The 16206-nt window shown below is 38.0% G+C and overlaps 1 protein-coding gene across 1 annotated transcript in view; it reads right to left on the bottom strand.

Annotated features, from left to right (window-relative positions):
• The window catches only part of KCNH5 (potassium voltage-gated channel subfamily H member 5), a 278882-nt gene that overhangs the window by 194783 nt on the left and 67893 nt on the right, over nucleotides 1–16206 (bottom strand). Inside the window, exon 7 of the mRNA XM_006767638.2 lies at nucleotides 11763–12189. Within this exon, the coding sequence (XP_006767701.1) occupies nucleotides 11763–12189 (427 nt within the window). The remainder of the gene's footprint in view (nucleotides 1–11762; nucleotides 12190–16206) is intronic.

Raw genomic sequence — 16206 nt, 5'->3', positions numbered from 1 at the left:
CAGCATGGATAGACCTGGAGAAAATTATGCTAAGCAAAATAAGGCAGTCAGAGAAAGATAAATATCACATGATCTCACTCATTTGTGGAATATAAGGAACAACATAAACTGATAAACAAAAACAGATCCAGAGACAGAGAAGCATTGATCAGACCGTCAACCCTCAGAGGGAAGGTAGGGGAGAGTGGGGGTAAGGGGGAGAGATCAATCAAAGGACTTGCATGCATGCATATGAGCATAACCAATGAACAAAGACAGTAGGGGGGTATGGGCATGTGCTGGGGGGTGGGGGCAGCCAGGGAGAGGTCAATGAGGGGAAAAGGAGACTTATCTAAGACTTTAAACAATAAAGAATTAAATATATATTTTTTTAAAAAAGAAAGTGAAATATAATCTAATGTAAATATATTTTATTGAACTTGAAAGTTGATTCAGAATAAAAGCAAATTTGCAGTAAAAAAAAAAATACTGTATAAACAAAATCTACCTACACTAGCTTAATGGTTACTGATAAAATTATTTTCCCTCACATAGAAAAATAAAGTTTTAGATTCCAGAAAGTCAAACCCCCTTCAACTATTCAATGAAACTACTCATTGAAGGTCAAGAAGGACCACCCAATGCCAGCCAGATCTCTCCTGACTCACTGTCCAATTGGTCTTGCTGTTCCCCCTTCCTTCTTGAAGTTCTCTCATCCGTTGTCAGCATGCTTTCTTTTTCCTCTCTGGCTTCTTTTCTTAACCTCTTTGGGTCTCTCCTTCCTCAAGTGTCCACACTTGGCCAGCTTCATTCTGACTCTATCCTGTACTCTTTTGACATCAGTTACTTTCTCTACACTGTGACTTCTAAAGAGATCTTTCCATGGCTCACATCTCTGGAACCCCAACCACACATGTAAATGCCGAACATACGGAGATCTCCAACCAAATGACCCACAGGCCCTCACACTCAACATGTCCAAAAAAAGAACTACCCTTTCCCCCTAGTAATATCTGCTCCTTCATTTCTAGCTCAAAAAAAGAATTTTGTTATCCACTGAGCTGAATTAGCCAGAAATCTATAAGTCCTTGGAACTCTTCCTTCTACCATATCCAACACCTTCATCCAATCACCAATAACAATGTGAAAAATATTTCAGGAACTTTCCATGCAATATCTTTTTGAGTACTCCAAATAATTCTGCAATGTAGGGATTATTATCTTCATTTTCCAGATGATGGTTTAGATAATAAATGTAAATTCATAATAAGTATTGAAAACAATGAACCTAGGTTTGTCTGACTCTAAAATCCACTGTCCTTTCACAAACCATGTTGTCTATGCTAAATAGTGGGAAACTATGGCTAATCGGCCAAAACTAGCCAGCCCTGTTTAAAGTTTTATTGGAACACACCATGCTCATTCATTTATGTCTATGGCTGCTTTAGCACCACTACAGCAGAGGTAAGTAGTTGTAATGGAGACCTTAGACTCCACAAAACCTTAAGAGAGTTCATATCTGGCCTTCAGGAGAAAAAATATATTGCCAAATATAAAACTACACCCTTTTCCATATTCCTACCATTTTAGTTTATATCTTCTTGGATAACTGCCTTCTAACTGATTTATTGGCCCATAGCCTTTATCTCCTCTGATCCATCTCTCACACTGTAGAATAAAATTCTTATATATCCCATAACCTTTAGGATAAAAGACAAACTCTTTATCAAGCCATGCAGGCCTTTAACATCCTGCTTTCTTCCTTCCTCCCCATACACTTCTACATTCCCCTCAAGCCAAAGGGTCCCACAAAAAGGCCAAATCATTTCATTTTTGTTCCTTTACATGTATCTCTTTACCTGGAAAGTACCTAAGTTCTGCATCATTTACCTCTTTCGTTTGTAGTCAGAGCTTAAGTCGCTTCCTCTTACAATCTTCCTATATTCCTCAGGTTGAGCTAGGTGAACTTCCACTCATTCATTCATTCATTCTATATATGTTTAATGAACATAACTTATCAATTAGGCACAATGCTTTATGCTAAATATACAATGAAGAAGAGGAGCCCAGCCAGTATAGCTCAGCATTGAGCACTGAGCCAAGAACCAAGAGACCACCAGTTCGACTCCTGGTCAGGGCACATGCCTGGGTTGCAGGCTCAATTCCTAGTGTGGGGTGTGCAGGAAGCAGCCAGCCAATGATCCTTTCTCATCATTAATGTTTCTATCTTTCTCTCCCTCTCCCTTCCTCTCTGAAATCAATAAGAATATATCTTAGCTTACAGCCGTGGTCAGCAAACTGCAGCCCGCGAGCGACATGCGGCTCTTTAGCCCCTTGAGTGTGGCTTGTCCTAAGCCTTAGGAGTACCCTAATTAAGTTAATAACAATGTACCTACCTATATAGTTTAAGTTTATAAAAAATTTGGCTCTCAAAAGAAATTTCAATTGTTGTACTATTGATATTTGGCTTTGTTGACTAATGAGTTTGCCGACCACTGGCTTACAGTATAAAGAGAGATGGGATGGGGATGGAGAAAATGGGAGAAAAAGAGAGGATTCCATGATTTCCTTGTCAGACACTCACTTACCACTAACTTATTGAGGGCCAGGAACTATCTAGTTTGTTTCCCTAATACCAATACCTATTAGAACACTTGAGACAATGCTGAATGAATTAAATAGTTTTGAGTGATACAGAGACACAGGTAGTTCCAGAGACCAAGCAAAGAGACCAGGTTACTTAATAGGCCACTGAGAAAATTTCTTTTTGTTGTTTGGGGAAAACTCAACCTTAACAGAATCTGAGAGGCCTTTGTGAAAATTTGTCTAGGCATAAAAAGAAACATGAGTACAAACGAACATTCCTGAAAAAGATGCAAGTACTGCTTTGAATAAGAAACAGGAGTTAAAATGCACATCTCTTGGTCTAATTTTAACTATTGGACTACATACCTGAAACTACGAAACCATGAAAAAGGTTTCTATAGCCCTGTACTTTGGGCTCCACAAAAATGTTTTCCTCACAGTATACTCAGCTCATTAAAAAACAAGGGGGAAAAAGGAAAAATCTTTTTTTACAAGCAGGGGTAAAGTAGGCACAAAGAATTGACCCAGTTTCCAAAATAAACATTAAGCTTAAAGCACTCTCCATCTGGCTAAAACTAAAACCAGAAATGAAAATTGGCATGTTCACACTCCATTTCCTACCTACACCACAATGGCAAGGGAAAGGAAAAGTGAACATATAACTTGATATTGTATCTGAGTCTCATACTAAAATCTGCAGAGGAATTATTTTAGAATTGGAAAAGGGTAACAACTCACTTTTAAACCCACCTGGATATCCATCTGGGCCAAACAGCGTTCACAGTCCCCACTGGCATGGTGCACCCACTCTCCCCAGCCCCCTTTCTCTGCCTTGAGGCAAATGCCTTTCAGTCTTCCTAGCTTCCTAATTTCTGTATGAAAAAACACTTCTTTTCAAAACCTATCTTTTCTCTGTAATATCCCCTGACAGTCTCCCTTCTTAACTCTTTACTGAACATATTCCATAAAAGATACCTTACTGTCCATAAATCAAGGTATGCAATCCACGTGAAAAGCCCTAAAGCCTTTAAATGACACATACTTTCTTTTCCATGTTAACCTCATCTCCAACACCACCAGCCCAACTCTATGGACAGTGGCAGAAGTTCACTAACAGAAGCTTGGATATGTAGAATGTTAACACTTAAGGGGGCCTTAAAAGACATTTATTTTAACTCCTATATTTCACAATTTAAAAAAATAAAACTTAGAGAGACTCAAAGACTATCCAAGGTCACACAGGCCTTTGTCCTCCACTTATTTTATACTAGTGATCTAGTGCATGAATTCACGCATTGAAAGGAGATTAATTAGAAAAAAGATTCATGCAGTAATTACATTACTTCAAAAAAATTATGTCAAAATAGTATATATAACAGGGGTGGGCAAACTTTTTGACTCGAGGGCCACAATGGGTTCTTAAACTGGACCGGAGGGCCGGAACAAAAGCATGGATGGAGAGTGTTTGTGTGAACTAATATAAATTCAAAGTAAACATCATTACATAAAAGGGTACAGTCTTTTTTTTTTTTTTTAGTTTTATTCATTTCAAACGGGCCGGATCCGGCCCGCGGGCCATAGTTTGCCCACGGCTGATATATAATATAGTATTATAAAATTAAAATGCAAAATACTTTAATATAGCTATTTACCCTTTTTCCTATAATAGAAGTGCAAGAGATGAAAGAAAATTAGGAAAATGTATATGAAAATAATATATTAATTGATTAACAAACAATAACATGATATAAAAATAAAGACATGATATAAAAACAACATTGATAAAAACAATGATTTATAAATTGATTAACCAATAAACACGACATAACAACAACAAAGGCATGATATAAAAACAACATTGATAAAAACAATGACTGATAAATTGATTAAACTTATTAAAATATCTCCCTGTATACCACATTAAGAGTAAAAAAACTTTCAGAGTGCTTGACTAATTTTCCTTGTGATGAAGTATTTACAACTTTAACTTGATATCACATGCTCTTCAAATGCCAGAGAAAGCAACGTATTATTGACCATGTCCAATAATGGGTTCAGGCAGGACTATTCCTACTCTTTCTAGAGATTTTCTTTGTGATGTATTAATAGTCATTGCAAATGCTGGCATCACGAGAAACTGTCTTCAAATTAATTTAAATGGGAAGCCAGTGTCAAATGGGGACTAATCAATTCTTGGAATCAAAACAACCTCTCTTTCCACAGATCCTGTTAATACTTCAGCTTCGATTATGTTAGGTCTCAATATTTTGATAATAAATCTAGTACCATTACAAAGACCCCATTTACTATTAAGATTTTTCAGTAGCATAATGATTACACCTACTTATGCTGTTGCAAATGGTAAGAGTTCCTTCTTTTTTATAGCAGCATAGTATTCCATTGTGTAGATGTACCACAGTTTTCTAATACACCTACTTTCAATTTTAATTTATGACATGGCATTCCCGAAGGAGTGATATTATTAAGAAATTTGATGGGAAATTTTTCCTTTTTGGCATCAACCGTTGAATCGATGGAATCATCACTCAAACAGGTGTGAAAAATCTCCATTGAGTATATCCAAAATTTCTTCAATTTATGAATGTGCTAATTTTTAGGACAAAGAATCGTATGTTCAGATATATTTTTAATATTATAGATACACTATTTCCAAAGGTAGCTTCAATAATAGATCCTTTACAAATCATTTCACAGGGATTTCAATAATATCCATTCCTAAATTAAAACTGCTATCGAGGTTTTGATCAATTGCCAGTGCGCATCATATGTACCAGCCGGTTGATCACGTGCAATTGGCGCCAGTGAGAGCTTTATATGTATCACAAATGCACCAGTCAACATTTATTTTTAAATTGCCAGTGCGTGTCATATATACTGGCTGGTTGGTCAGTCGGTCAGACGGACATATGGTTGGTCACTTAGCTTTTCATATATATAGATTCTCCCACTCTCTGGGTCTCACTAGCTTCTCTTTATTTCCTCTTCCTATGGAAAAGGGTAAGGGAAATGCCCATTATCTCAGCTTGGCTTTCATCTGAACTCCACAGAGGATGCTAAATGAGCTCATCAACTGGAGAATATGATGCGATGCATGGCATGAGTCTCCTCCGCATGATGCTGAGTGGCCAGTGTGTAACTAAGTGCTCCCCGGCAGCACTTAACCACCTACGTGGAGATTCAAATTTCCCTTCATACACATCCCACTGGCAGATGGCCCTGCTATACTTCTAAATGTACTAAACATTTGCTCCTGCAGTATACACTGTACCAGTCATTTACAGAAAGTTCTCACACTGCCCAAGCAATCATCAATTACATCCAATTTTAAAACTGCAATTAGCATTATTATGACTGGGTGTCCTGTCTACCAATGTAACCTCGGCAATTTTGTATTTATAGCTCCTGGTTTTGTTTCGTTTTACTTTTAAAGACTTAGTTTGAATGGCATCCTAGCAGGACAGGTTCTGATTATCCAATCCCATGTTAGTCCCGCTGCCGAAGGTTAACAACTAAGCAGGCAACGAATGAAAGAGTAAAAATGCTTTTAAGTAAAACACAGAGTGGGGCAGAAGTAGGTTTACAGTTGTGAATACATGAAACAGAGTTTGTTGTTCTTATTACTTACTTATTGCAGTACTTTCCATACAAACAACATGTAAACCTACTTTCCCCCCACCCTATAAATACCCAAAGTCTAACCTAGTCTTTTGAAATATGCTGTTTACATGTTTATTAATTTATTTAATAGTGTGTAAAAATAAAACAAATAAATTATATATAGCAGAAGAAAATATATGTATATTTAGAGAGAGAAATTTACAGTTGAACACAAATTATTATGGCCAAAAGCTATTCATAACTTCTATTTTTTATTTATGTTTCTTTTTTATTAAACTGTAATAAAAGATGCAAAAATATAGTTCTTTATAATGGTTGGATTAAACTAAAATACAATTATGTAATTAGTTAGTAATGAAGAAGGAACTAAGTAAGCATTATTTTCTTAATAAATCTTTAGAAGATTCATCAAATATATTAAGACAAAAGGATAATCATATCAAAAAGTTCCACACTCCCATTCCTTTCTTTTATAGACACCAAAACAAATCATCAGATTTGTTTTCTAAACAGAAGTAAAATAAGGCGCTTTCTAAACAGAAGTAAAATCAGTCAGTGTGCTAATCTTTAGAAAAAAAAATATTAGAAGCTCAATAATGAGATTATATAAATGAAATGGATTTAAAAACATTGCAGAAAGGCATCTTAAGTGTTTACTGCGCAAATTACCGAAGAGATTACCCACATCTTGATCTAAAAAAAAAAAAAAAAATGCTTATTTCCCGCAAGTGCTGCAGAATAAACTGCAAAAATATCCTCTTTCAGAAAAGCCCTTTGGTAGTGAATTTCGTGACCATCAGCAGAGTAGTCAGGTTCATTCATGAATGGGCAGATAGAGAGAAATGGGGGCGGTGACTATCCAGGAATGGCAATGGCTGCTACCAGAGCCGCGCAGTACAGCCGAGGCACAGAGCATGCTGAAATTGAAAACACATAAATTTGAGGTAGGAAATCCATCGTGGTAGACATATTCTGAGAAGATCCAAACAACCTTCCAGTTCTGGAATCTGAGCAGGAGGATTCTCCACCTTGAGCAAATGTAGGAACAAAGGATTTAGTCTAAAAAAAAAGTCCTCGGTAGCAAGGAAGGAAAATATGTTGTGATCTTGCTGACACAGAAGGGATCAAAAGGAGACACCAGGGGACCAGAATTAAAGGGAGGCCACGGTCATAAATTTTACTTGAAGATTTGTCAGAAGGGACCCAGGAACTGAAAGTGCTGCCGTTGAAATTTCTAAATATTGCTGGAAGGCACGAAATTTTCAGGTGACTTACTTCAGAAAAAGAGGCTATCATTTACAAGTAGTGATTATTTTCCTCAATGAAAGTGATTCTTAGCTCCAACAATCTTCTGATAAAACATTTTTCTCAGTTATAAGGTTACAAGTGGTGCTTCTCAAACAGCCAGCATGGATTGACTAGAATCCTAGCACAACCAAAAGCACCAGCCTTTCTGTTTTCTTTCTCCTTCACTTTCCCCCTTCCCTCTCTCTCAAGAGAGCAAGCTAAAGTCACAGGGACAGCAATACGGGCAAATAATGCAGCTTCCTGCACACACACACACACACACACACACACACACACACGCACACACAACACAACACACTACTACCACTAAATCCCTGGCTACGTCTACGGCTGATAACACATACTGGTTCTGGGTGGTTCTGGGAACACTGGTGGTTTGTTTTGTCTATTTTCCTTGGCGTTATTGTAGGGGAAAAAATTAAACTAAGATTGCAAACAGCTACAACTGCCAATTTGGTTGATGTTTTGTGCGTGTGTATCTAATAAATTTTGGAACTGTGGAAGTTACTATAACACTGCACAGGTCTTGACAGTTTTCTATTATCTTCTTAGGTTGTTGCAAAGGAAACATGCCATAAAATTACTAACGACCCAGGTCAAAAAAGGAAATTAAAAGGCCTCTCCTAGGAACACTCTGGCTATAGCAATTGAAATTTATTCAGAGACATAAAAAGAAAACCTAAATCAACAGGCAAAAGATGTCAGAAATTGGTTTCTAAACAGAAAACAACCACTCAGATGCTGAAAGGATATAGCAAAAACTCAGTAAAAGGCCTAACTTTAAGACTAGGTCTTCATCATAAAATCAAGATAGGAAATGAAGGAAAAGAGAAGAAGAAAATGTACATATAGCAATATAATTGGCCACACATGAAGTCAAGAAGGAATGGGACCAATTCTGAATCAAATGAAATTTTGAAAACTCAACTGAATCTATGTGAAAATTTCCAATATAGGTAGATTCTGGAGGTAAACAGTAAAAAGTGGTGAAGGACTTGTTGGTGCTTCTACTGACTAGCTCCTACTGACTAGGCCTACCGAGAGATAGGGTGGGGCAAAATCCAGCTAAAGGGACCACTGCATTCCCAAAGGCAGACTTTCAGATGAGCTCACCAAGGCTTCCACAAAGGAATCGGGGCCAAAATTCAAAAACTGCATTTTTCTGGCATGTATCTTTGTCAGAGACCTAACTGGAGTGGACTTAAGGACAGGAGAACTCACTATGACCATCAGGGACATCTCCAACTTCATTCATTTATACAAGTATAGATTGAGCATGATATTAAAAACTGTTTACAAGTTGGGTGTAAACAACTGCTCTCATGGAGCTTACATACTGATGGAAAAGAAAAACAGAGTCAATGGGGTTTCAGGACTTGGTTCATACAATGAAGAAGAAAAAGGAAAAGGGGCAGAGAACAAAGGTGGTTGGCGTCAGGGTGGTTTTTCTAATAGGGCAGCATTGGCAGGAATTTCTGAAGAGGAAATCTGAGTATAGGTCTGCATGAATGCAGGACATAACACAGGGCAGGGGTGTTATAAGCAGTGGGGAAACCAAACACAAAGACCGTGAGACAGGACTCAGCTTGCTGTGTAGAGACATCAAGATGGCTCACACGGAGGGAGTAAATGAACAAGGGGAGAAAGTGAAGTGGGTGAGGCAGACAAGGGGTCAGACCATTAAGGCTTTGATAGCAGGCATAGAAAATCTGAATTTTACTTTATGTGCACTGAAAAACACAGGAGGGATTTGAGCAGAGGATGTGATCTCATTTACTTAAATGGTGTGATCTCATTTACTTAAGGGGGCCACTGTGGGTAGAGATGTGAGACAACAGTAGAAACAGAAGGAACACATAGGAGATGACTGCAAACGTGCAGGCCAGTGATGGTGGTGACTTGGTCTTGGGCGTCAGGTTTGGAAATGGAAAGATTCAAATGTATTCTGAAGGTAACACCAGCAGAGCTTGTTATGATTAGATGAAACACATGATAAAAACAGGTATCTAGGATAATTTCCAGGTTTGGGGCCTGAGAAACAAAATGATAATGGTGCCCTTGAACTCTCCATAGATTTTATTCTCCTATTATTCTTTTGTGAAAACATGTAACTATGCTAGTATATCCACTCTGCAAAATAGTTTGCCAACTTCTTAAAAGAAACACTAAATATACACTTACCATATGTCCCAGCAATCACATTCCTGGGTATTTATCCCAGAGCACTGAGAGCTTATGTCTAAACAGAAAGCTATACGTGAATGTTCATAGCAGCTTTATTCGTAATAGCCCCAAACTGGAAACAACCAAAATGGCCCTAAATAGATGAACAGTTGAACAGCAGTATATCCAAACCATGAAATACTACTCAGATATATCAAGGAACGAGCTATTGATGTACTCAACAACTTAGATGGATCTCCAGGAGATTATGCTAAGTGGAAAAAGCCAATTTCAAAAGGTCACATTTTGTATGATTCCATGTATATGACATTCCCAAATTTTTTTAAAAAAGTATAGATATGAAGGGTTAGGCATGCTTGGGGGAAGGGGTGGGTGTGACTATAGATCAGTTACATGAGGGACATATTTGTGGTGATGGAACTATTCTGTATCTTGTTTTCTGTGGTGGTGACAGGAATTTACCCGCGTGATAGATCACCACAGAACTATACACACCCCTTGCACCAATGTCAGTGTGGGTCTTGTGCTAGAGATTTATAAGGTGTAACTACTGGAGGAAACCAGGTGGAGAACACAAAAGCCCTCTCTGTACTATCTTTGCAACTTCCAGTGAATATATAATTACTTGAAATAAATTTTTAAAAAATAAAATTATGCTCATGTGTAATGCAAAATTAATTAAATATTAAAATTAGTATAGCAATAAATCCTACATTTGACAAAATGTTGTCTTCTGAATTTATAAAGCACCTTTTTTCCAATACATCTTACCATTTTGGTATGTAAGCAACAGTTTAATTAATCATCAGGATCTCTTTGTATGTAAGAACATTTTTTTTTCTCCTAAAAACCTTTGGAGCAAACAACACTTGGAATTCTCACTCTCCCTCTGTTACCTTTAACCAGCAAATAGAACCCATGAGTTCTTGTTTCCTTACCTGTACAAATGAGGTAGAGGGACAGAAGCTAAACAGCTACTAGCCTAGGTGCTCCAATAGCTCAGACGTTGGGAACTCTGAAAACTACTTTGCTTAAACCCAATATATTGAGCCTTCACAGGCCAGCTGTCACTCCTGGATTCTAACATCTTTCCCATCAGAGTCGAAATATAAAACCCTGCAATGTGAAACCTTAAGAAAGGATGCCTTAGACAAAAAACCAATGACCAGGATCCAAAGGCTTACCTGCTGCTAATAACACTAATCAAAATTCCAGTACAATGATCTTAAGGTTACTTTAGGTATCAGAAATAGATTTGGACAAATCACCTAAGTCAGTTTGAAGGTGTGAATAGTGGTGACTACTCCCTAAGATCTTCTTTAACAACAGCTTCTTGGGTATGTATTTCCTTAGTGATCTGACCTGACATCATCCGATCTCTCTGCGTGTAGAATGCATGGTCTTTGGCTGCTTTAGAGAACATTCTACTCCCAAGAACACTCTCAATGCATTCAGTACGCATGCTAAATCCTAGCTACTCTTGTCATTGCTGAATAGGTTTATATTTACTAATCCTTGCATTCTCTCAAATAAGCATATATCCAACCTAGAATGTTTGTAATGGAAATTACATTTATAAACCTTTCTTACTAGTCTTAATTGTATCCAGAATTCAACTTTAATTCAGCAATTCTATTACTAGATAAACTTTTTTCTAAACAATGTATCCCACAACAGCTCCTGTCTGCTTTTCTGGAATTTAATGCATTGCCAACGAAACCTGTGGGATGCGCCAGATGCTGCCTGTCTGGATGCTGGTCTCCCTTGGAATGAGCTTTGCTACTGAACAGGATAAAATAGCAGTTTCCGTGTCAGTGTTTGTATCACTCTGTCCACACTGTTTTAAATGGGCTAATATATTCTAAAAAGTAAAACATATTATTTTGCATTTTTTTTATTTTCTAAAGATGAATAAAAAGCAAACCAATGCAAATAATATGGATTAAACACCTTTCTGAAAACAAAGCAGTTTCATTTTAATCCTGACAGAACTTAGAGCCTGGACAACTGCCAACAACAATTGTTTGTAAAGAAGAAAAATGGTTTAAAGAAAACAAGATACTTACAGCCAACCATCATCATGGCCACTGAAAACATCTTCTCCACATCTGTGGTAGGAGCTATGTTTCCAAATCCTATGGTTGTAAGGCTTGTCATGGTAAAGTAGAGAGAGGACACGTACAGTGAATCCTTGCTGGGTCCTCCTTCCCATATCCCTGCACTGCTATTGTATCGATATGGAGTCCCAATGCTCAAGGCCAGCTGGTAGAGCCAACTGTCTATTTGGATGGTGTTCGTGGCTTCATCGATGACCTCGTAGTCCCCAATGCTGTACCATATGCAGGCCAGCCAGTGAGCAACTAGTCCAAACACACATACCAGGAGCACGAGGACTGCTGCTCCGTACTCCAGGTAATGGTCCAATTTTCTAGCAACCCGGCCCAGTCGCAAGAGACGCACCACTTTTAAAGAACTGAAGAGACTGCTGATTCCCTGAAAAGAAATGAGACACGCTTTCAAAAAATAAAACAGTACAATGGCTCACCTTCATGAACTTGATCATCAACCACTTCTATAATAAGAACAAAAGCATAATATAGCTCTGACTTTATTTACATCAACAAAAAAGCTGAAATTATAAGGTTTTTAAATGCTGATTCCTTCCTACTCAAAAATAAGTTATTTGTCAATCATTTCATTAGCTAAGAAATACCAAATTTCTTTTCATAAGTGCAGTTTAAATAGCACAGAATAAAAACAAAGGAGAATCATGTTCAAATGCAATATACACAGAGTATAAAAATAGGGTGATGAGTTCAGACATTTTACTTCTTCATTTATAAAACTTTTCCCCTAGAAGATTTATTTTTATTTCTCACTTTATAATAGCTATGAACAGCAAAATGTCTGAAAAAAGAATCCTGATCTCACAGGCAAGCACACAGGAAATACTTCTGTGCATACGGGGAGAACAGGCAAATGTTATTGCTGGTTCCCCTACTTCCCACCACAGTCATAATAAGCACTAAATTTATAGAGCTCTGAGAAAGTGAAGAATTAACCTTGAATAGGTACATAACCTACCAAATCTTATCATCCTCCAACAATAGTCATAGAAAAGAATATCAAAAGGGAACAGCAGCAAAATCATATTTTGTTGAGAAGCTTAAAATTCCAAATATAACATTATCTAAATGGAAATATAGCATAGGTTTTCTTCATTCAATAGGTCCCATAGTTGGGGTGTGTGTGTGTGTGTGTGTGTGTGTGTGTGTGTGTGTGTGTGTGTGTGTTTTGTTTTGTTGGTTGTTATTTTGTGTGTGTGTTTTGGAAGCCTATAATAAGCCACCTGGGAAGATAGGATAAATGCATCCCTGCTACGAAGATGGAAGATAGAGCAGTCATCCAGGAAGCCTCTCGTCTGACCACCACCTCCAAGTCTCATGACATCGTAGTGCTAATTCTGTCTCCCAGAAGGAATGCAAGGAATCTTCCTAAACTTACTCTGAGCTTATTTCTGACCAACACGGAGGAATTGGTTAGGGTAGTGGAACCAATGTTACATTAATAAGACTCTAAATTATGGCATCGTAAAGTTCTTGACAGTTAAGGTAAAAAGGTTAAAAAGGCATTTGGTTATACTATATTCTACATAATTAACATTTTTCTAAATAAAGACTTGAAAGAAAAAGAAAGAAAACGAAGAGAAGCAGAAATAGAAGCCCTTATGGAAGTGAAAGAGCCGCAGAAGTAACCTGGCAGTTTTTTGTTTCAACCCTGATGTCCTTAAGCCTGGCTCTATTTCAACTTCCACTCTCCGATGTTGTGGCATAAATAAAGCCTTAAGATAAGTTCTCATTTCACTTGCACACTTGGGGAGAGAAAAGATATTAAACTTTAGGCAGATCAAAAGAGTAGCATTAGTAAACCTCAGAAGATGAGTTGGCATAATTCAATGACATGAGATGTTGATAGGTAGAAGATTCAAAAGAACCTGGAAGCCCTAAAAATTGAAATTATGTAACCATAAACAAGAAAGACAAAAATACGTATTTGTTGATACTTTCTATAAGCCAAGAGTCCAGGTTGGGCCCTGGGGACATTAAGATAAACATGCTTTGCTTCTGCTCTAATGAAACCCATAGCCAAAATGCATGGAAAACTCATGGTTAAATGGGGGGGAAAAAAAAACAAAAAACAAAAAAAAACTGTTGCTGTTGTTCTCTAGTTAACAATTAAAATCCTTAAAAGAAAACATGGTACCTCTGTTTAAACACTGCAGAAAAAAAGTCATTTCTACCTAAATTCTTTTCTCTAAAAAGAAAGAATTTTTTCCCCTATTCAAACTAGTGACAACTCTCACAGGAATGTGAAATATGAGGGCCTCCTAGGCCTAGGCCTCAAAGATGGAAGGACACTCTCTCCTGATCTCTGATGTAGGCAGCTTTTTCCAAAAGGAGGCAGTCCACCGAGAGGGGCACCTGCTCTGGACTCCACTTAATAGAAAAGCACATTTTCTATAGCCATGTCCAACACCACTTAATATTACAGAATATTTTGTAAACTCTCTGACATAGCTCTTATGCCACCACTTTCTCCTGGGTCTTAGCCAACTCCCCAACTGGCATTTCTTTCAAAATCATCTTCTAGGGCTATGCTTCTCCATCCTTCTATTATGTTAGGATCTCCTTATGATTTACCCTCAGCCCTTTCTTGGTTGATTTAATGCATATCAATGTTTCAACTGACTTCTATAGATGGAAGAATCACAGGTTCACTTCTTAGCACAAAATTCTCTGTGTTCCTGATACAGAAGCTAATTTCCTTCAGTTGCATTCCATTCCATTTCTAAGTCCCATAGGTGCTCAAAGGTGATAGGTCTCATAGGGAAGCCTTCTCCTCTCCTGAATCAATTCTCCATCTCCTACTCTTCTTAATGACATCATTATCTACTCATACCCTCAGACCTGGAGCTGAGCCTCAGCTCCTCTGTTCTCTGCCACATACAGCTGATTATCAAGTCCAGAGGGTCTTACCACCAGAGTGCCCATGTGCTCAATACATATATACCTTTTATAAAATGTTTTTATTTATTTTAGAGAGAGAGGAAGGGAGAGGGATAGATAGAAGAATCTATGATAGAGAGACATCAATCAGATGCTCCTGCATGCCTCCTACTGGGGATCGAGCCTGCAACCCTGGCATATGCCCTGACCAAGGACCTCTTGGTTCATGGGTCAATGCTCAACCACTGAGCCACACCAGCCAGACCATATCTACCTTTTAAATCTCTCACAAATTTCCTTTCTTTCCCATTTCTAAGGCCATGCCTTCATCAGGACTTCATTTTTTTCTTACTTGTGTGACAAGGAATAGCCTTTCCATTGGTCATTGTCCCTCTAGTCTCACTTCCTTTAATTCACAGATCACACTATACAGGTGAGCAGCCTGGTGTTCTTTAAAATCACATCACTCTAATCATGTCCTTCCCTGATCTAAAATCTTTAATGATATAGGATTAAGGACTCACTTTCTACTGTGACAGGGAAAGCCATCAGGACCTGGTACCTGTTTGCCTAATCAGGCAACTCCTCCTGGTGCTGTCTATGCTCTATCACCCTCAGCAACATGTAGCTCCTGAAGTGTCCATTCTGGTTCATTTTACATTACAAGCCGTACCCTCTTCTGAAAAAGTTTGTCCCCCCCACACTCTTGGTGGCTAGGGTCTTATGTACAGCTTATGACAAACATTCTCTCCTCCATGTGCATTACTATGACTTCTTCCCAACCACCCTACCACCACCATATTCATTATCATACCCTCCTCCTCTCTCTGACTATGAGAGTTAGGTGTCCTTCCTTTGTGTTAGCATTCACCTTTGCACATCTTTATTACAACAACTGTCAAGTTGTATAAAGGTATGGCATCAAGTGTGAAAGAGAAATTCTCTTTAATTTCTCTACTGACCAGGCCACAGCTATAGGAGATACATAAGATATAGCTAGAAAAGGACAGTCAGAAAAAGCAAACTAAAAAATATACACTATTAGGCAATGTGGAAGAAAATGGGGGTCAGGGAGGAAGGAGACTGGGGTAGAATTATAGTTGGACCTACAGGGATAGAAGCATGTAATAAAGATGGCAACAATCCTGTACCATATACTCCCTCTCACAGTGTAAACTAACCAGAAAACAAGATCATTCACTGCTACTTAAAAAACAGACATGGTGATAATAACACTGAGTACTTACTATATGCCAGGTATTGTTCTAAGAGTTTTATATGTGTTTTAAAAATGTAATCTTCAAAACAACCCTATGTGAAAGGTATCATTAAACAGATACCCAGACAGGTCAAGTAACGTGACTAAGTTCATGCAGCTTGTAAGAGGAGGAGCCAAGATTCAACTACAGGCAGTCTTGCTTCAGACCCCTTGCTCCACACCACGTCACGGTCTGACCATACTCTGGAACTCACTGGAACTAGAGCATAATGTATAATTTAACGG

This window comes from Myotis davidii, unplaced genomic scaffold (genome assembly GCF_000327345.1).
Source record: "Myotis davidii unplaced genomic scaffold, ASM32734v1 scaffold281, whole genome shotgun sequence".
In the NCBI taxonomy this organism is placed as follows: Eukaryota; Metazoa; Chordata; class Mammalia; order Chiroptera; family Vespertilionidae; genus Myotis; species Myotis davidii.
Note: the sequence above shows the minus strand (reverse complement) of the source record. Positions and strands in the feature narration are given on the sequence as shown.